At 37.7% G+C, this 16,661-nt stretch overlaps 1 protein-coding gene across 1 annotated transcript in view; it reads left to right on the forward strand.

Annotated features, from left to right (window-relative positions):
* Positions 1–567: 567 nt before the first annotated feature.
* fndc5a (fibronectin type III domain containing 5a) overlaps positions 568–16,661 on the forward strand; it is a 140,408-nt gene continuing 124,314 nt past the window's right edge. Inside the window, exon 1 of the mRNA XM_039740715.1 lies at positions 568–1,297. Within this exon, the coding sequence (XP_039596649.1) occupies positions 1,228–1,297 (70 nt within the window). The 5' untranslated portion in view covers positions 568–1,227. The remainder of the gene's footprint in view (positions 1,298–16,661) is intronic.

Raw genomic sequence — 16,661 nt, forward strand, 5'->3', positions numbered from 1 at the left:
CATCCTGAATTCAAATTCCGTCTCAGGTCGTTGTCTATGTGGAATTTACAAGACCTGCCGGTGTCTGAATGAGATGTTTTTGGTTTTCACTGTACGTTTACAAACAGGTACTCAAGTTGACTGTCGATTCCGCTATGTGAAGGTGAGGGCCCCTTGTTTCCTGCCTTGTGCCCAACACTGCTGAGATAGGCTTCGGCCGTCCGCGACGCTAAAATGGATTAAGTAGGTCTGAGAATGGTTTTGCTGTAAATCTGAACCTTATTTGGGCACTAGTCTAACATAAGCTCCATCTGCCCAAGTGGTACTTATTGAATCGCGTTACATCACTACATTCATAGCTATGCACTGCACGGACTTAAATATTAACATTAACATTTAATTCATTTTGATATCAATCAAAGGAACTATATTATTATTCAAAGTTAGGAAAACCTGGATTTCTCGATGATCAGTTCTATTATTGGAATAGCATTTAATTAATTATTCCGATTGCTGTTTCATCTGAAGATAATAACGTGTGCTTCATTGAAAAGGTTCAAATGTAACTTGCACTAAGCCATAGACGAGCCGATAAGGCTGTTAAGATGCTGACTAATTTATGAATGACAGCCGTTATATTAGCATACATTATTTGCAACGTAACTTACAGTAGAATGCGTGGCGAGCGCGTTCGCCTATTGAATCGAGCGCAGGACTGACTGACAGGCTGGGGGAGCCCTCAAGCTGGTCCGCTGCGGCGGCGGTGAACCCGATGGGCTGGATGTTCACTTCTGTCAAAGAGAAAACGTTTCATTCTGCACCAACTCGGCTCTCCTGAGCTGCTCTTTAAATAGACTTCTGCACAGCTGGACCGATCGAGCAGCAACTGGCAGGAGCGACTTGACTCGCAGCACAACATGGAACTGTTTTCAGCTAGACTGTTCTGTCGGCTGCTCTTGTTCTAGCCTGACGTCGAAAAAAAAAGATGACAACATACAAAGAGTAAAATAATAATAATAAACGATCACAATCTGACTGACTAGAGCCAGAGGCGGAGAACTGTCCCGCGTGCTGAAATGCAATGCTGGGTGATGTCGGCTTCGGCTCGGTCTCGCAGTCCTTTAACACGCTTGTAACACGCGAAGACAGCGGAGCAGACTGTCAAAGGGGAGCTAAGCATCTACGAACACACCTCCGAATAAATGGGATTGTACATTTTCGAAGAAGAATGTAAAGATTGTTCAAAGGATGGAGGCTTTTTTCATCTCTACTGTAGCGCTAATTCTGAGCTGTTTAGGTGTCTGGCAGATTGAAGCGGGTAAGTTTAAAATGGCTCTGGGTGAATTTGAAGCTGTCGAACTGCAAAGCTACAATGTGTGTGACTGCATGAATTCTGTTATGTGAGTGAGTGTATGTGCGTTTGTGTAAGTGAGCGCGATCTGTGCATTACATGCATGTGTCACTAAATGCACAGTACCATGAGAGGTGTGCATGACACCTGGCACATTAAAACAGGCATTACACAACCAGTACTCGTACGTGTGTCGCTTTCATTTTTTGATTATGCTAATCTACCCCAATCTGCATTACATTTATGAGGTAAATCCTTCTGTGAAATTTCTATAAATTGCATCATGTTGTGAGAATCGAAGTACGATACATTTACAAATCTTAAAATTGGTGGGGGGAGACTCGCAGTGACATCTTAAAAGCATTACCTGGTCGATAAGGTTTTGTGTTGATGATTCCAGCGCTCAGTGTTTTCCAATTATTTGAAATATTGTATGTATGCGCCTATGTGTATTAGATTGTCAAAGATGACGGAGGTTAAAGAGAAGAGGAAGTGAATTGAATGATCTTTAGCTGACCCATCTATGAGACCGGACCGGCACCGTCTGCTTACTGTAGCTTTAAAGCTACGGGTTGAAGTGGTCAGTTGCAGCAGGACGGTCTGTGATCCACTGTCACGTGAGATCGAAGCACCCCCGGTTAAAGTGCACAACTGGAAGCTTTCTGAGATCGAAGTGTCCGCGCAGTTCGGGGGAGATAGATTACTGGATATTTTCTCTGATGTGTTTGCATCCAAACTGCTTACAAGAAGGACATAAAAAATTAAAAGACCCAACTGTAACAGCCGTGCGTTAAGTTTTTTTGTTCTGTTACGGTTGTGGATGTACGTATTTTTCAAGGCATGCCGATTCCATGTTTTATCCGCTTATACGGTTCAAGTAAAGGTGCATCTTTAGGGTGTGCGCCTCTTTCCTCGTAAACCATGGGTTAGAGATCGCTACAACACTGTAGGGTGAAGTGGATGCTCTGCTTATGAAGGTATTTGCAATGATTGTTAAAATTAGAAGGCAAGAAAGCAAAACATAAAAATGACAAAAAAGGAAAAAAATGTAAGCTAATATATATATATATATATATATATATATATATATATATATATATATATATATATATATATATATATAGCCTTAACGTATATATATTCGGGACTCAACCTCGATTAAAATAGTACAAACTGCTGTAATGAGATCCAGTGACTGACATCAATCAGGTTGCGTTTAGTAATTAATAGATTAATATGATAATAACTGTTCTCTTTTGAAATTATTTATGATCTTCTTTAAATTAAAAATAGAAATCTTAAATAAGCAGCAGTGGGTCTCAAATGCAATAATCTTAGTTCTTTGGCATCAAGCGTCTAGCCTTTTATGAGCGCTACCAACTGCGGTCGTATCCATTCTCATGGTGAGAGTAGGAAGACAGAAGCGCTGAACACTGGAGAAGCTCCTTTGAAAGCGAGAATGTTGCAGCGGGTACTTCATACTGCAGATGCATTCCTCTTAGATGACAGGTTCTGTCAATATTGTCATTTTAATATTTACATTTTCAGTGAGAAATATCGGGCAGATTTCTTTCATTGCAAATATTCTGTCAGTAAACCTGCATCCACAGTGAAGCTCACTGCCCAGGAAGAAACAAATCTGCCTCGCAGAAGACAATATAATGAATAAATTGTTCTTTCTTGGGCAAACTGCCATTTTCTCCATATTTAGGACTTTTGAAAACTCAAAGTTAATAATCAGAGTTCAATAACAACCAGTAAAGTATCAGCAAATGTACCCAAACCCATAAATCTGTCGCTGGCTGAATAAACATGTCAAGCAATGACATTTATATTTATAGCAGCCTTAGTCGTAAAGCAGCAGAGCAAGTATGCTAAAATGAACTCTCCTCTTTTCTTAAGGGAAGAAATGAATTGGAATAATTATGTTTTGCATTGTTGTTTATATTACCGACTTGATTTGCAAGAGCTATAAATTAAAAATTCAAACAAAAAAGGAAATGCCAAGGTTTTTCACATCTGAAACATTTTGAAAATCTGAGTTTAGGCCAGCATGAATCTTTGTGTTCAGCTTTATTTAGGGCTAATAAAGGTACCACTCGACTAGTGAATAATTACAATTGTTAGATTGCAGATACTGTCCTTTTAAAAGGCTGCAAATTATCTTAAAGAGTCCATCTCAAAAAGCCTGCACGAGCGTTTTTATTACAGAATGCCAGCTCCGTGTGAAATACATTTATGGATTTCAATTATTTAATTCAACGGCCAAATCTTTATGTGATGTTTGATCTCTTTTTTAATCTATTAAGAAATTTTGTCATGTATAAACTGGAAAAAACACATAATTATTTAAGAAAGAGTGATGGTTTTAGTTTTGTATTTCTGTATATGCACCTATTCATATAAGCCAAATATAAATGCAACAAATTACATATAACATATTATTATATTTATATTTTGCTGTATATATGTATATACTGCATGCAGACACACGTTACACGTATACCTACCGTATGCCACTATATCTCATATACATATACTTATAAGATAATTGACATATCAAATAAAATACATATATTTTACTGTATATATGTATGTATTATATATATATATATATATATATATATATATATATATATATATATATATATATATAAATGAATTGTTCTAGTTCAGACTAAGATTCTTTAATCCCCATAGCATCTGCATGAACTATATTGAACTAACTTTTACAACATTTCCCAAAATCAATGACACAATCAATGCATTTTTCACCAATAGCCTACCCTGAGGCAGATATCGTTTAGCTCATAAATATCCAGAGCAAAGGTTTTCTGCAAGAGTTGTTTACAAATCATTTAAATTAGTCTTGCAATAGCACTTAATTGAAATCTACTTACTAGAGAAGACATCATTCTTTATTAGACATGCTTATATCTGCCGTATATTACTGAAAGGCAGATAAAATTCTCATGACGTCTCTGATTGAGTATTGTCTCGTTTGTTTTAGTTTTTATAGAACATGTCAGCATTTCTCAACCTTTAAGTATTTCCGACCCGGGTTTTCATTACAGCTTTAATCACACCCCCTTAACATTTTTTTGAAATGTAGATGCATATTTTATTATACCTACTTAACTTTTAACGACATTTATCCATCTCTATATTTATTGTTCTAGTATCAGAATATAGTTTAAGTTAATTTGTTTTGGTTTCAACAGATGTTTTTTTCATATTTTTGATTCTTGTTTTCTTTTTTTCACATCTTCGCGCCCACCTTTTTGTTACTTCGTGCCCCCCTAGGGGGGCCCACCCCACAGGTTGAGAACCATCTGGAATATGTAGTCAAGCACATAGGTTTGCTTTTATATACTAAACTGTAATCCTATAAGACAAATTCAAGATCTTGACTTTAATGTATTAATTATTCTTCTTAAGAGACCAAAAAATGTTTCTCCCCACATCTGCTTTTAGTGAAAATAAACATGATATATATTTATATTACCATATGAAGTATAATTTAATCTTCAAACTATATAGAATTTATTATTGTGAGCACCATGACATGGTACCTCAAACTGAAAGAACAGTATAGTAAACATAAAAAATATAAAATTTATCAAGAAAGATTACAAAAGTAAATACAGAGAGTGCCTTAAAATATGGTGGATTAGCACGTGAAGGGCGTAGGTGAAATCAATTTGAAATTCCTGCTGCACTATTCAAATAATTCTGGGCTTATTTAGGAGATCTGAAATACTCTGCCAGTAAAGGAGTATATACTCTTATATGTGAAATTTAAAGCTGTGTTCTGATCACATAGGCTTTTACTTTTGCAAAATGTATTTTATGAATTCCAGCCAAACTTTAGCTTAACCAGCACTGTTGGAGCTTTTGTTTCAATTCACTGTCCAATTATGTTGCATTTCATTCACAAAGTACCTTTATTTGTGCAAAACCATTGAATAAGTAGACCATCAGCTTGAACATACATTATGTATTAAAGAAGGCTTTTAATTACAGAACACTCCAAATCACAAATCAGTTCAACTCGATATGCTTTTAAAAGTCTTGATGTGAGCCTTCAATTTGTAGTCATGCCATGCAACTTATCTAGTCTGAAGAAAATATAAAAATTAAGACTTCCAAGGAAATTGTGGAGCATGTTAGTTTATTTCATGAAAGTAACTGCCAGCCTTATGTGAATATTAATAATCCATTCTTCTAAGGACACATTAGAGCATAAAGAAAAGGTGTGAAGACAAAGGGCCCTCAGCCATCCCATTCACCAAATTTTTTCAAAATAACACAGAGTTGAGATTTGAAGGTCCTTAAAGTTCTATTATCCACTATGTTTGTATTAAATATGCAAAACTGTAGTTCAGAGGCATCTAAATACAGCACAAGAGTTGTAGTCCTTACTGTTTAAAAATGTGTTCTCTCAACTTAATAAAGGACTGCTTGGATTTAGTCAAAAGCAGTGTACAATTATACCATATAGACATATATATATATATATATATATATATATATATATATATATATATATATATATATATATATATACACATATATATATGTGTATATATATATATATATATATATATATATATATATATATGTATATATATATATATATATATATATATATATATATATATATATATGTATATATATATTGTGGAGGCTGACCCGGACACAGACAGGCAGACACGTTCATGTCACCCACAACACGTTTATTTGCACTACTATTTACACAAAGTGCACACTAAACCCCTAAAGTCCCCAAAGTCCTGGCCACAACACAATGCCTTTTTCCTTCAGGCCGCCTCCTTGTCTCTCCTCCAGACCTTGTCCTCTTCCACCCAACTCTACCCATCGTCTGAAGGGAAGCGGCCCCTTTTATATGCACCCAGATTTGCTCCAGGTGTCCTCCCGCAACCTTCCACCGACACACCCCTGTGTGGTGGAAGCACCAGCTGTGTACCCGGAAGCACTCCGGGTGTCCCTGACCCTCTTCCCCTCAGTACTTCCAGGTGTGGTGGAAGTGCTGAGGTCCAGGGCTCTCTAGGCACAGGGGCGCACCCTGGCGGTGATCACGGGCTCCTACTGGGTAGAGCTTCAAAGCTCTGTACCCGTGGTCCCCAAATATATATATGTAGATCTGTATGTATTTATTTATTTTTCTAAGTACTTAACATGGCTGCCTCTTTTTACATCATAGTGTTCCTAGCGTTCTTCAGGTTTTGTCCTGGGTGATCCAAACAGCTGCACATATTTGCTCAAATATACTTAACTGGAGTTCTATCTTATTTAAACAAGCTGTGTAAATCAAAAAAAAAACTTTGGCTTGATCTGCTCATAAATTTGTAGGAATCTAATAATTGTGTGTTACACATGGCTGGATTCATTACCTTGCTATTTCAGATGTTGCTGTCATAAAGTGTGTTTAATGTTCTGGTTGTGGTGGTGGATGTGACACTGCGGTGGTCCCTTTGGCAGTCAATGTGGTTTGTGCCTTGGTCTGCTTGGCTTTATGATGATTGTCAGCATTTGGATACATTTATACAAGGAAAACTCCACTGAAAACAAATAAGTAAATTAGTCTAAAGAGACTTTTGTAAATATATGTTACATCTACCAGGCCCCTTTTAATAAAGAACAAGAGCAGAAAAGAGGATAAACAATGGAAAAATGGGATAAATTGAAAATTAGAATAATTGACTGATTGTGAAACTGGTTGGAGTGAAGATCTACAGTCACTGGGCCATTCCCAATAATAGGAACATCTTCTTAAAACTCCATTCAGGTTGCTATTGCCAGTCCTGCAGTCCCCCTCATTCCCAGGACTTGTCTGTCCTCCATCCTAAGCAGTAAAGCCCCACACATTCTCTAAGGGAACAGCTTGTTGCCATCTTTTGCTCAAAGACACATTTAAATACTGAACATTGTCCTGTGCCTACATAGTAATAACATTTGGGGCATGACACCTGTCCCTGCCTGCAGTACCATTTCCCTCTGAATCTCCCTTCACAATAATAAGTAGCAAATTACACAAACTAAACACCTAGGAGATTCGCTAACCACAGTTCCAACATTTGTACAAGATAATTATAACACTACATCTTTCCGCTTGCCTTCCTTATTTAATTATTCATTGTTGAATTTGTTTAATTCTTTTAGGCTCTCATTCACGTTGCCGTTCACTCAGGCATCTCTTCGTCTATCAATCCACCCACTGATCCTGTCAATCAGTGTCCTTTCTTCTCAGAATATTAATCACATTCATGTAAATGCAATATTGCAGGGGCCAAGCAGCCCTCTGGCATGCCTGGAAACAAGAGACTATTAGGGTGACACATTTTTTTCCTTTGTGTTAGACCAGCCATTGGATTCCTACCAGTTTTACCAGAAGAATGTATATCCGCGACCAGCCCACTTTCACAAACATGCTGGGGGTGTTTAAAAAAAGCCGCTGACGTTTCCAGGACAGCTGTCTCACTGCCAAGTCAGACGAAGGATCGCTGCCGAAAATCCATATGAGAAGTGGCTTTGTGCAGCTAACCGTGCATTGACACCAGAATGATGAAACAATTACTGGTTGCCATCACAAATTCCAGTTTAAATATCCTATTGTCACAATCAGTAGATTTGAACAGTATAATTTGCGCCCGAAGCCTTACATATTCTCACACAGAAAAACTCAGACAAACAAGATGTGGCTGCTGCTTCCTCGTATGTCCTTAGGTGTTCCAAGGCAGATTTAATTTCTCCTCTGTTGTTTGGACATTAAGAACTGATGATGGTAACAAAAAGCATGCTAGACACATGAAAGAGGTTCTCCTAAGAGATGGCTGTCAGGATGACCGATGTTCTTGACCTTTTGATTTAATATAACAATATATGATGCAATACTGTAATACATGGTAAATAGTATTTTAATGATTTGCCATTTTTTAAAACCATCTAATCAACTAATTAATCGGTTATATGATTAATGTAACTTTTAGGTACACAATTTCATTGCGTTGCCGCATTGCAACACTTAATAGGCTTACTTTGAGACACAATATTCGTTTAAAAAGACAGATGAAAGGCACACTTGATCTGTTGTTACTGTCACCAGCTTTACAGAACATCATTTTCTCAAGAAGATTCAAGAGCTTAAAGCTGGTAACAGTAGACCAGAATGTACTTTTAACTGCTTTATAAAATGTGCTCTCAACTAAAAAAATTATACTTTGACTTGTTTCCATCCATCTCTTAGGTTTTCCACCACAACTGAGGCATTTTTAGATGTTATTCCTTCTACCAGTTTTATAGGACTTCTGACTATTTCAAGCCAACTGACTCACACAGTTACATTCTCTACAACTACTTCAGTCCCTGGCATGCTAAAACTCTCTTTCCTCTGCCACAGTTCGTTAGACTCTACCACCTCTCCAGTGATGAAGATGACTTTGGTAATGAAGCTCTCAGAATGAGGAGTTTCTTCATTGATAGAGGAACCCCTTTTTATACTGTGGGCAGAGCCCTCAATGAAGCCAGAATTAGAACTCGTTCCTTCCAATTTAAGAGGAACCCCAATAATGAAACCCACATGCCACTGGTCCTCTCGTTCCATTCTAACACTGTATCTCTCAAAGGTCATCCAACAAAATTTCCTGATTTTGCAGACAGATCCTTCAACAGGAGCCTTTTTCCTAAACCCTTCCTTGATCTCCTTCTATTGACCACCTAACCAACACAAACTTCTCGTCCACAGCTGCTTCTCAGAGATAGTTCTTTTTCCTTTTCAGTTGCACACTTGATAATGGCTATGCAGCCGAAACATTTGTGTCTTCAACCTTCTTTCCTTTTGAGCAAGGAAGCAACATTTTTAGATAAACTACTGTATATCATAATAACATGCCACTAAAATAAAGACTAACAGATGCAACTGGTGGTACTACAGAAACCTTTTCCAGTCAAACACATGACCTTGTAGAGAAGCTTTTATTATAGTCCATCCTGGACTCCCAGGCAATATGATTCCACACATTCATGATAAAATATTAAAGATTCCGGCCACAAACTCACCCACCTACATAAATTAGGCCTTGGTACTGCAGCAAGTTTCGCTTGCACCCTACAACTCGTGGTCAATGACGGATTTCACATACATGTTTCTTAACTGTGACTACTTGAGCATATCCAGAACTTCGGTCCTAGGAGAGAAGTGGTCCTCTAACCTTTAACAGTCTGTGCATGTTACTGAATTTAAAGTACATCAGTATGCGCCTGGTCATTAATAAAACTGCAAACAATATTTTTCAGTAATGTATATTGATATTTTGTGATATGTTTAGATAGATAGATAGATAGATAGATAGATAGATAGATAGATAGATACTTTATTAATCCCAAGGGGAAATTCACATAATCCAGCAGCAGTATACTGATACAAAGAAACAATATTAAATTAAATAGTAATAAAAATGAAAAGAATTAAAATAAAATTAATGTTCGCATTTACTCCCCCGGGTGGAATTGAAGAGTCGCATAGTGTGGGGGAGGAACGATCTCCTCAGTCTGTCAGTGGAGCAGGACAATGACAAAAGTCTGTCACTGAAGCTACTCCTCTGTCTGGAGATGACACTGTTAAGTGGATGCAGTGGATTCTTCATGATTGACAGGAGTTTGCTTAGTGCCCGTCGCTCTGCCACAGATGTTAAACTGCCCAACTTTAATCTTACAATGGAGCCTGCCTTCTTAACAAGTTTGTCCAGGCGTGAGGCATCTTTCATCTTTATGCTGCCTCCCCAGCACACCACCGCGTAGAAGAGGGCACTCGCCACAACCATCTGGTAGAACATCTGCAGCATCTTACTGCAGATGTTGAAGGATGCCAACCTTCTCAGAAAGTATAGTCTGCTCTGAGCTTTCTTACATAGAGCATCAGTATTGGCAGTCCAGTCCAATTTGTCATCCAGCTGCACTCCCAGATATTTATAGGTCTGCACCCTCTGCACACAGTCACCTCTGATGATCACAGGGTCCATGAGGGGCCAGGGCCTCCTAAAATCCACCACCAGCTCCTTGGTCTTGCTGGTGTTAAGGTGTAAGTGGTTTGAGTCGCACCATTTAACAAAGTCTTTGATTAACTTTCTGTACTCCTCCTCCTGCCCACTCCTGATGCAGCCCACAATAGCAGTGTACACCTAAAAGCATTTGTTACATGAGTAATGAATAAATAAAATCTCTTCCTTGGAATCATTCTTGCATTATAGTCAGTTTTATTAAGCAGGATGTCTCTCTTTACAATTAAAATAATTAATGGTTATTAATGATAACGAAATGTAATCAAAATTTGCATTTCTACTTGTAAATAATAAAAAATAAATAAACATGTGTAATCAACAAAAGCATTAAAATGTTATAATGGATCTACAATCTATTAGCGATAAGCTCAATAATTTGTGTGGAATTTTGTTTTAAAAAAAAAAGAATAAAATAAATGATGTTTCATGACTAGATAAATTTGTGCCATAGGATTAAAATTTACTTCAGTGGAGATCGTGGTAAGGGGGCACAGCGGCTCTTCCCTGCTGCTAAAATCTATTTGCCTGGATGTGTGGCTGCCGGAGTGTCTCCATGCTATGGGTCCTTACTTAGATCAGTTATGGAGCTGAGGGAACTGGCAGCAGGTGGTGGTGTTACCTCTGACCCCAAATGAGTAGGGTGAGGTGGAATAAGTGAAGCATCAGGGTACACTTGCACATTTCAGTGGCTCTGACCCTGTTTTATGTTCTTCTCTTTCATTTCACTCCTTGTGTTTTGTTTAGTTTTGCAGTTTCTGACTATTTCAGTTAGGAATTTGGGATTTTAGAATTTGGTCTTTTGTATTAGGATGCAAAACTTTGGATTTTGGCTTTGTTTTGGTTAATTTCAGGAATCTTGGCTTTATTTATAGAATTTTAACATTTTCGGTTTTTTCTTTTGTTTTTAATTATTTTTGTTACTTTCTCATATACAAAGTTAATCTTAAATTCCATTTTAAGATTTTGATAAATCTCTGCGTTTTAGACCTCCCTGAGTCCGAAAATATCATTTTTGGAATCATGTCTGTGCATCTGTCTGTCTGTGTGTGTTTATGTATGTAAACACAATACCTTGAGTAGGCTTTCACTTAGGTCAACCAAATTTTACATTCAAGTATGAGGTACAAAACGTAGATTTTAATCAACTCTTGGGCTGTTTCTGCTAACACGCACTCATTTTTTTGTTTTATTCATGCAGCTGCAGAGTCTGATTTATTCAACTTTACTTTTTTAATAATTGTTCAATAAATTATTAATTTGATTTGATTTGTTGTTGATGGTTGTTTAATTTACACAATATAAAAATATAACTTGCAGTTTACTCCTAAAATATCCATCCCCATATTGAGCATACAAGAAAGTCTAGAGGAGATCACTCCCAATTTTATACTTAGGATTTTGTATTTTAACTTTTTTGTTCTTAACTAATTCTATTCTAATTCTAATTCAACATTAATTAATTTTGGTCTTATTTAGACCTTTGTGTACTACATTTGTTTTGAATATTATTTAATTACTAAAATTAAGCTATTAAATTATGAATTACTAGTTAATGTATGAATTAATTAATAATAGTTGAATGAAATAATGACAAGTTTTCATTGTGGCCAGGGGCCACATGGATCTGGGAGAGAGACACCCTGAGAAGCTGTGTTGTGGGTGTGTGTGTGTGCAAGCCACTGAGAGACCAAGGTCAAGCACTTAAAGAGCAGAACCTATGAGGCCAGCTCTTCTTCTTAAATCCATTGGTCTGGGAATGTGGCCACCAGTGATCTCAGAAAGAATTCTAGCTTGGATCAGCTCATGGAGGTAGGAAAAGTGAGTGCAGAGTGTGTTTCCCTCTGACACCAACTGAGTGGGAAAGTGCAGGCAGGGTACAGAGCACAGAAAAGATCATTGGAGCTACATGAAGGGAGCCATGGAGGATTGCCCCATCTGATGTCCCAATCTCCTGCTTGCAGGGCACACAGACTGCATACAGACTGGATGGCCCCAGAAGCCCCTTTGTTTCCACCCTGGCATTTAGAGGATTCCTCCTGCTGCCAGTTTGCCTCTATTCTTATTCAGGACTCAGAGCCAGTCAATCCAGTGCTTAGGTCACCGTCATCTGAGGGATGCCATTTATGAAAGTTAAGGGGTACATGCTCTGGACACTGAAAGAGGCCCCCATGGACATCAAACTCTGATGCTGCTGAGTGGGTGCTGTTATCAGCTGGATGCTGTTTCTGAAAGTCTGTGGTATATATACAAAGGCGTGGCATATGTGCAACTGAAGGGGCATACACTCCAGGCATCGCGGGGATCCCCCCTAACCACAGGTAGTTGAAATCTAATATCACCAGTTACCCACTATGATGAATGGTAATGTCCAGAGCTCCAAATGTGCTTCTACTGAAATGGCCAGAACTCTTTCTACAGAACTCATCCCTGCCCTGTGCCATCTTCATTGTGTCCTTGGCCTCTCACCATCTTGCAGCTGAACACAGAAAGAAAAACTCTGTTTGCTTTTCTGGTGGCAATATAATTTAGACTTTTGTGGATTGGACCTTGTTGTTTATTTGATTCTGAATCGGACTCTTGGTTGTAATTAGATTTTTTGGCCATGACTTCTTTTTTGAAATTTTGGTTTTGTATAATATTAATCTTATTTTGGGCGGCGTGGTGGCGCAGTCGTAGCGCTGCTACCTCACAGTAAGGAGACCTGGGTTTGCTTCCCAGGTCCTCCCTGCGTGGAGTTTGCATGTTCTCCCCATGTCTGCGTGAGTTTCCTCTGGGTACTCTGGTTTCCTCCCACAGCCCAAAGACATGCAGGTTAGGTGCATTGGCGATCCTAAATTGGCCCTAGTGTGTGCTTGGTGTGTATGTGTGTGTGTGTGTGTGTCCTGCGGTGTGTTGGCGCCCTGCCTGGGATTGGTTCCTGCCTTGTGCCCAGTGTTGGCTGGGATTGGCTCCAGCAGACCTCCGTGACCCTGTGTTTGGATTCAGCGGGTTAGAAAATGGATGGATGGATATTCTTATTTTTAAAAATAATAATAATAATTCTGTTAGTTTCCTTCTGTTAGTATCAGGGACCTCATTTCAATGTGCACATCATTATGGGACCAGACAGTAGCCTTCTTATATAAGCTTGGTTTCAAACGGAATTTGAAATTACCTCAAAGAGAAATACATTGCAGACAAATAAAAATAAAGAGAACTTTTTATTAAACAAAATGTAGTAATTCTGAATCTAGGTTTTCTCTTTAGATTTAATATCCTGGGTAGAAATGATTCCAGATATTGATTCTGTATAAGAATTACAACAAATCAACTTGCCTGCCATAGAATAATTTAATCCTTAAAACTTAATTTTGAGAACAAACTGCGGTCACAACACATTTTCGGAAGAAAAATAACTGTTACGTCTGTCCAAAGAAATAACCTTGAGTGTAAAAGGCCATAAGACACATTGTGCCAAAACTATATTAATCACTAGCAGCCAAATGCTAACAAAACAGTAAGATAAATTCATAATTAAGGAAAGGTGAATAGTTAGGTCATTTCCAGTTTAAAAAACATTGAAGCTTCCAGTTGTCAAAAAAAGATTAACTAGGCAGTGCTTCCATTTTAAGCTAAGGAAGATGTCTTCAGAGACTAGACATTAACTACAAAGAGATGGGAAGAAGCACAAAGGTGCCTGATAGACAGCTTGGATTCTTACAGTCTAAACCGGCTGTCACCTTATTATTTATTTATATATTTATCTACCTCTAAATATAAGACAGGAAAACGACCATGCAAAGCTATGGACCCTCCATCCACTCACCCCGCCATACTCCAGCCCACCACTAAGAGGTTAACATTCTTGACCTTCCAGTCATTGAATTGTCAATTTAAATAGCTGTTCTGTGTCTGGCTAATTTAATCATATTTCTTTGGTGAGCATTTAAACATAATGAGAATGGTCTTTGACAGCTACATGTCCTGTTCATATCCCTTAGTCGCCTGCTGGTAAAACATAGTGATTTCTGCTTGTCATAATTAAAAGCGTATAACGGTGAGGAAGAGATATTTTCAATCAGGGCTTACATCTCTTGTTCCCTGCTGTATTATGTCATACTGTTTAGACTGCAGTCATTTATTTATCCCAGACAGCAATATGGTGATTTCATACCTCACTTCAGCCCAAAAATGAATATTCTTTTGATCAAACACTGTATAAGGCAAATTTATTAAAAGCCGAATGAAGTGCAGTATAAAGGTGACCTGAACTGTGGAATTTATTGATGAAAAATGTTTTGAAATGATTTTTTAATATTTCTCTTAATATATAAGAGAGAAGACCAGAGCACTAAGCATCGGTGATCGGAAGACCTTGCACACTGCCATGCTTTATTTAGAAGGGCATACACCAATGTATGAGCGCTACTCATAGTCCATCAGCTCTGCAGAACAGCTTCATTATAGCTGTTGGACATGCTTTTGAAAAGGGTCCCTGCTGGAAGGTATTGAATTAGGATTGATTGATTGAATGATTTGAAGCAAAAAAAGCTTAAAACTCTTTATTTTTCCAAAATTTTCCAGCCTACTATACTTATCCCAATTGATGGGGATGCAGAGAAGTGTATTACTGTAACTTTCTACAGCAAAAAAGTAAGATTATGGACTGGATTGTACATTGTGTTACAGAAAAGGCCACTGTTGTTTGGTTGCAAACAACCTTGTGGCAAATGGGCGAGTATGTTCATTTCCATGAACAATTATTATGAAATGCCATGGCCCGCTTCTTTATATGTCTGTCACCACCTGCCATGTAGAGTTTCTTCCCACTTATGGCTTTTCCTTTTACTTGTAGTTGCTTGCCATAAATGCTTGAACTGTTTTTAGTACTCTCATCTTTGCTGGCTTTCTAATGCCTACTTTGAACTGATCGACTAATTACTTTATTCTGTGTTGATCATATCTCATAGTATCTGGCTATCTACCTCTTTTATATTAATCTGTTGATTAACAATGTCACCAGATCTCTCTCATGGCCTATGAACCCCTGCAGAATTCATTTTTTTTTTCTCCAGCTGTCTGGAGTTTTTTGTTTTTGTTGTTGTTGTTTTTTCTGTCCTCCCTGGCCATCGGACCTTACTTTTATTCTATGTTAATTAGTGTTCCCTAATTCTATTTTCTTATTTGTTTGGTCTTTTATTTCTTTCTTCATCATGTAAAGCACTTTGAGCTACATCATTTGTATGAAAAAGTGCTCTAGAAATAAATGTTGTTGTTGTTCATTGGCTTCCCATTGAATTTAGGGTTAACTGTAGTACTAGGGTGTTGTACCCTGTTAGCCATTATGAATGTAGTGAGAAGTTAAGCAAAATGACACCTTTTATTGGCTAACTAAAAAGATTACAATATGCAAGCTTTCGAAACAACTCAGACCCCTTCTTCAGGCAGATATAATTAAATGTAACTGTGACTGTAAATACAGAAGAGGGCAGCAACAAGGCAACGAACATGACCAGCGGTTACGTCAAACCCCATGAAAATCTGCACATCTGGCATTTAGAAACTCAGGACAAAGACAACCTTGCAGATACTACAATAAGAAAGTAAGAAAATGTAAGCATGGCGTAATGTTCTGGTACATTCAGAGACTTGGTTTGCGGGTTTGAAAGTCACTTCATCAAAGGGTTATCACAATTGGGCTTATTTTAGGTTTTTGTTACATTGAGTTGAGTTTAAAATAGGTAATAGAATGCAAGTACATGTTTTTTAGTGTACATAAATGTTTTTATATACTATTTTGTAATATTGTGCAGTTAAAATTGGTTTTGTAGACAGCAGATTCCAAATCAGGAGATGAAAAGATTCATGTGCTGCTGTTAGTTGTTTGCCAGATGTGGAGGCTCTGTGGCCGACTGTATTTCAAATTTCTAAAAATATTTTTTTAAAGAGGTACCTGAATGAAATTTAAACTCTTTCCTAAAGTCTCAAGCTAAAACTGTTTGCCACATCCAAACCTGATAGATAACAGATCATTGTGGCACTTTGCCGATAAGAGAAATATTGAATCATAATCTTTAAATAAAGCAGCCATGATGTAATTAGAAACACTGAGTACACATTTAGTCACTGCAGCATAAAGTGTCACTGAGCCATCTTCTTCATAAGTTCAGTTGCTTTTATTTTGTTACTTTGAATGACATGACCATTTTGTCTCATACGTGCTTCAGTTTCAAGCAGCCATTGTGACTGAGGTTCACGTCCCGCAGCGAGGG

This window comes from Polypterus senegalus, chromosome 17 (genome assembly GCF_016835505.1).
Source record: "Polypterus senegalus isolate Bchr_013 chromosome 17, ASM1683550v1, whole genome shotgun sequence".
Classification (NCBI taxonomy): domain Eukaryota; kingdom Metazoa; phylum Chordata; class Cladistia; order Polypteriformes; family Polypteridae; genus Polypterus; species Polypterus senegalus.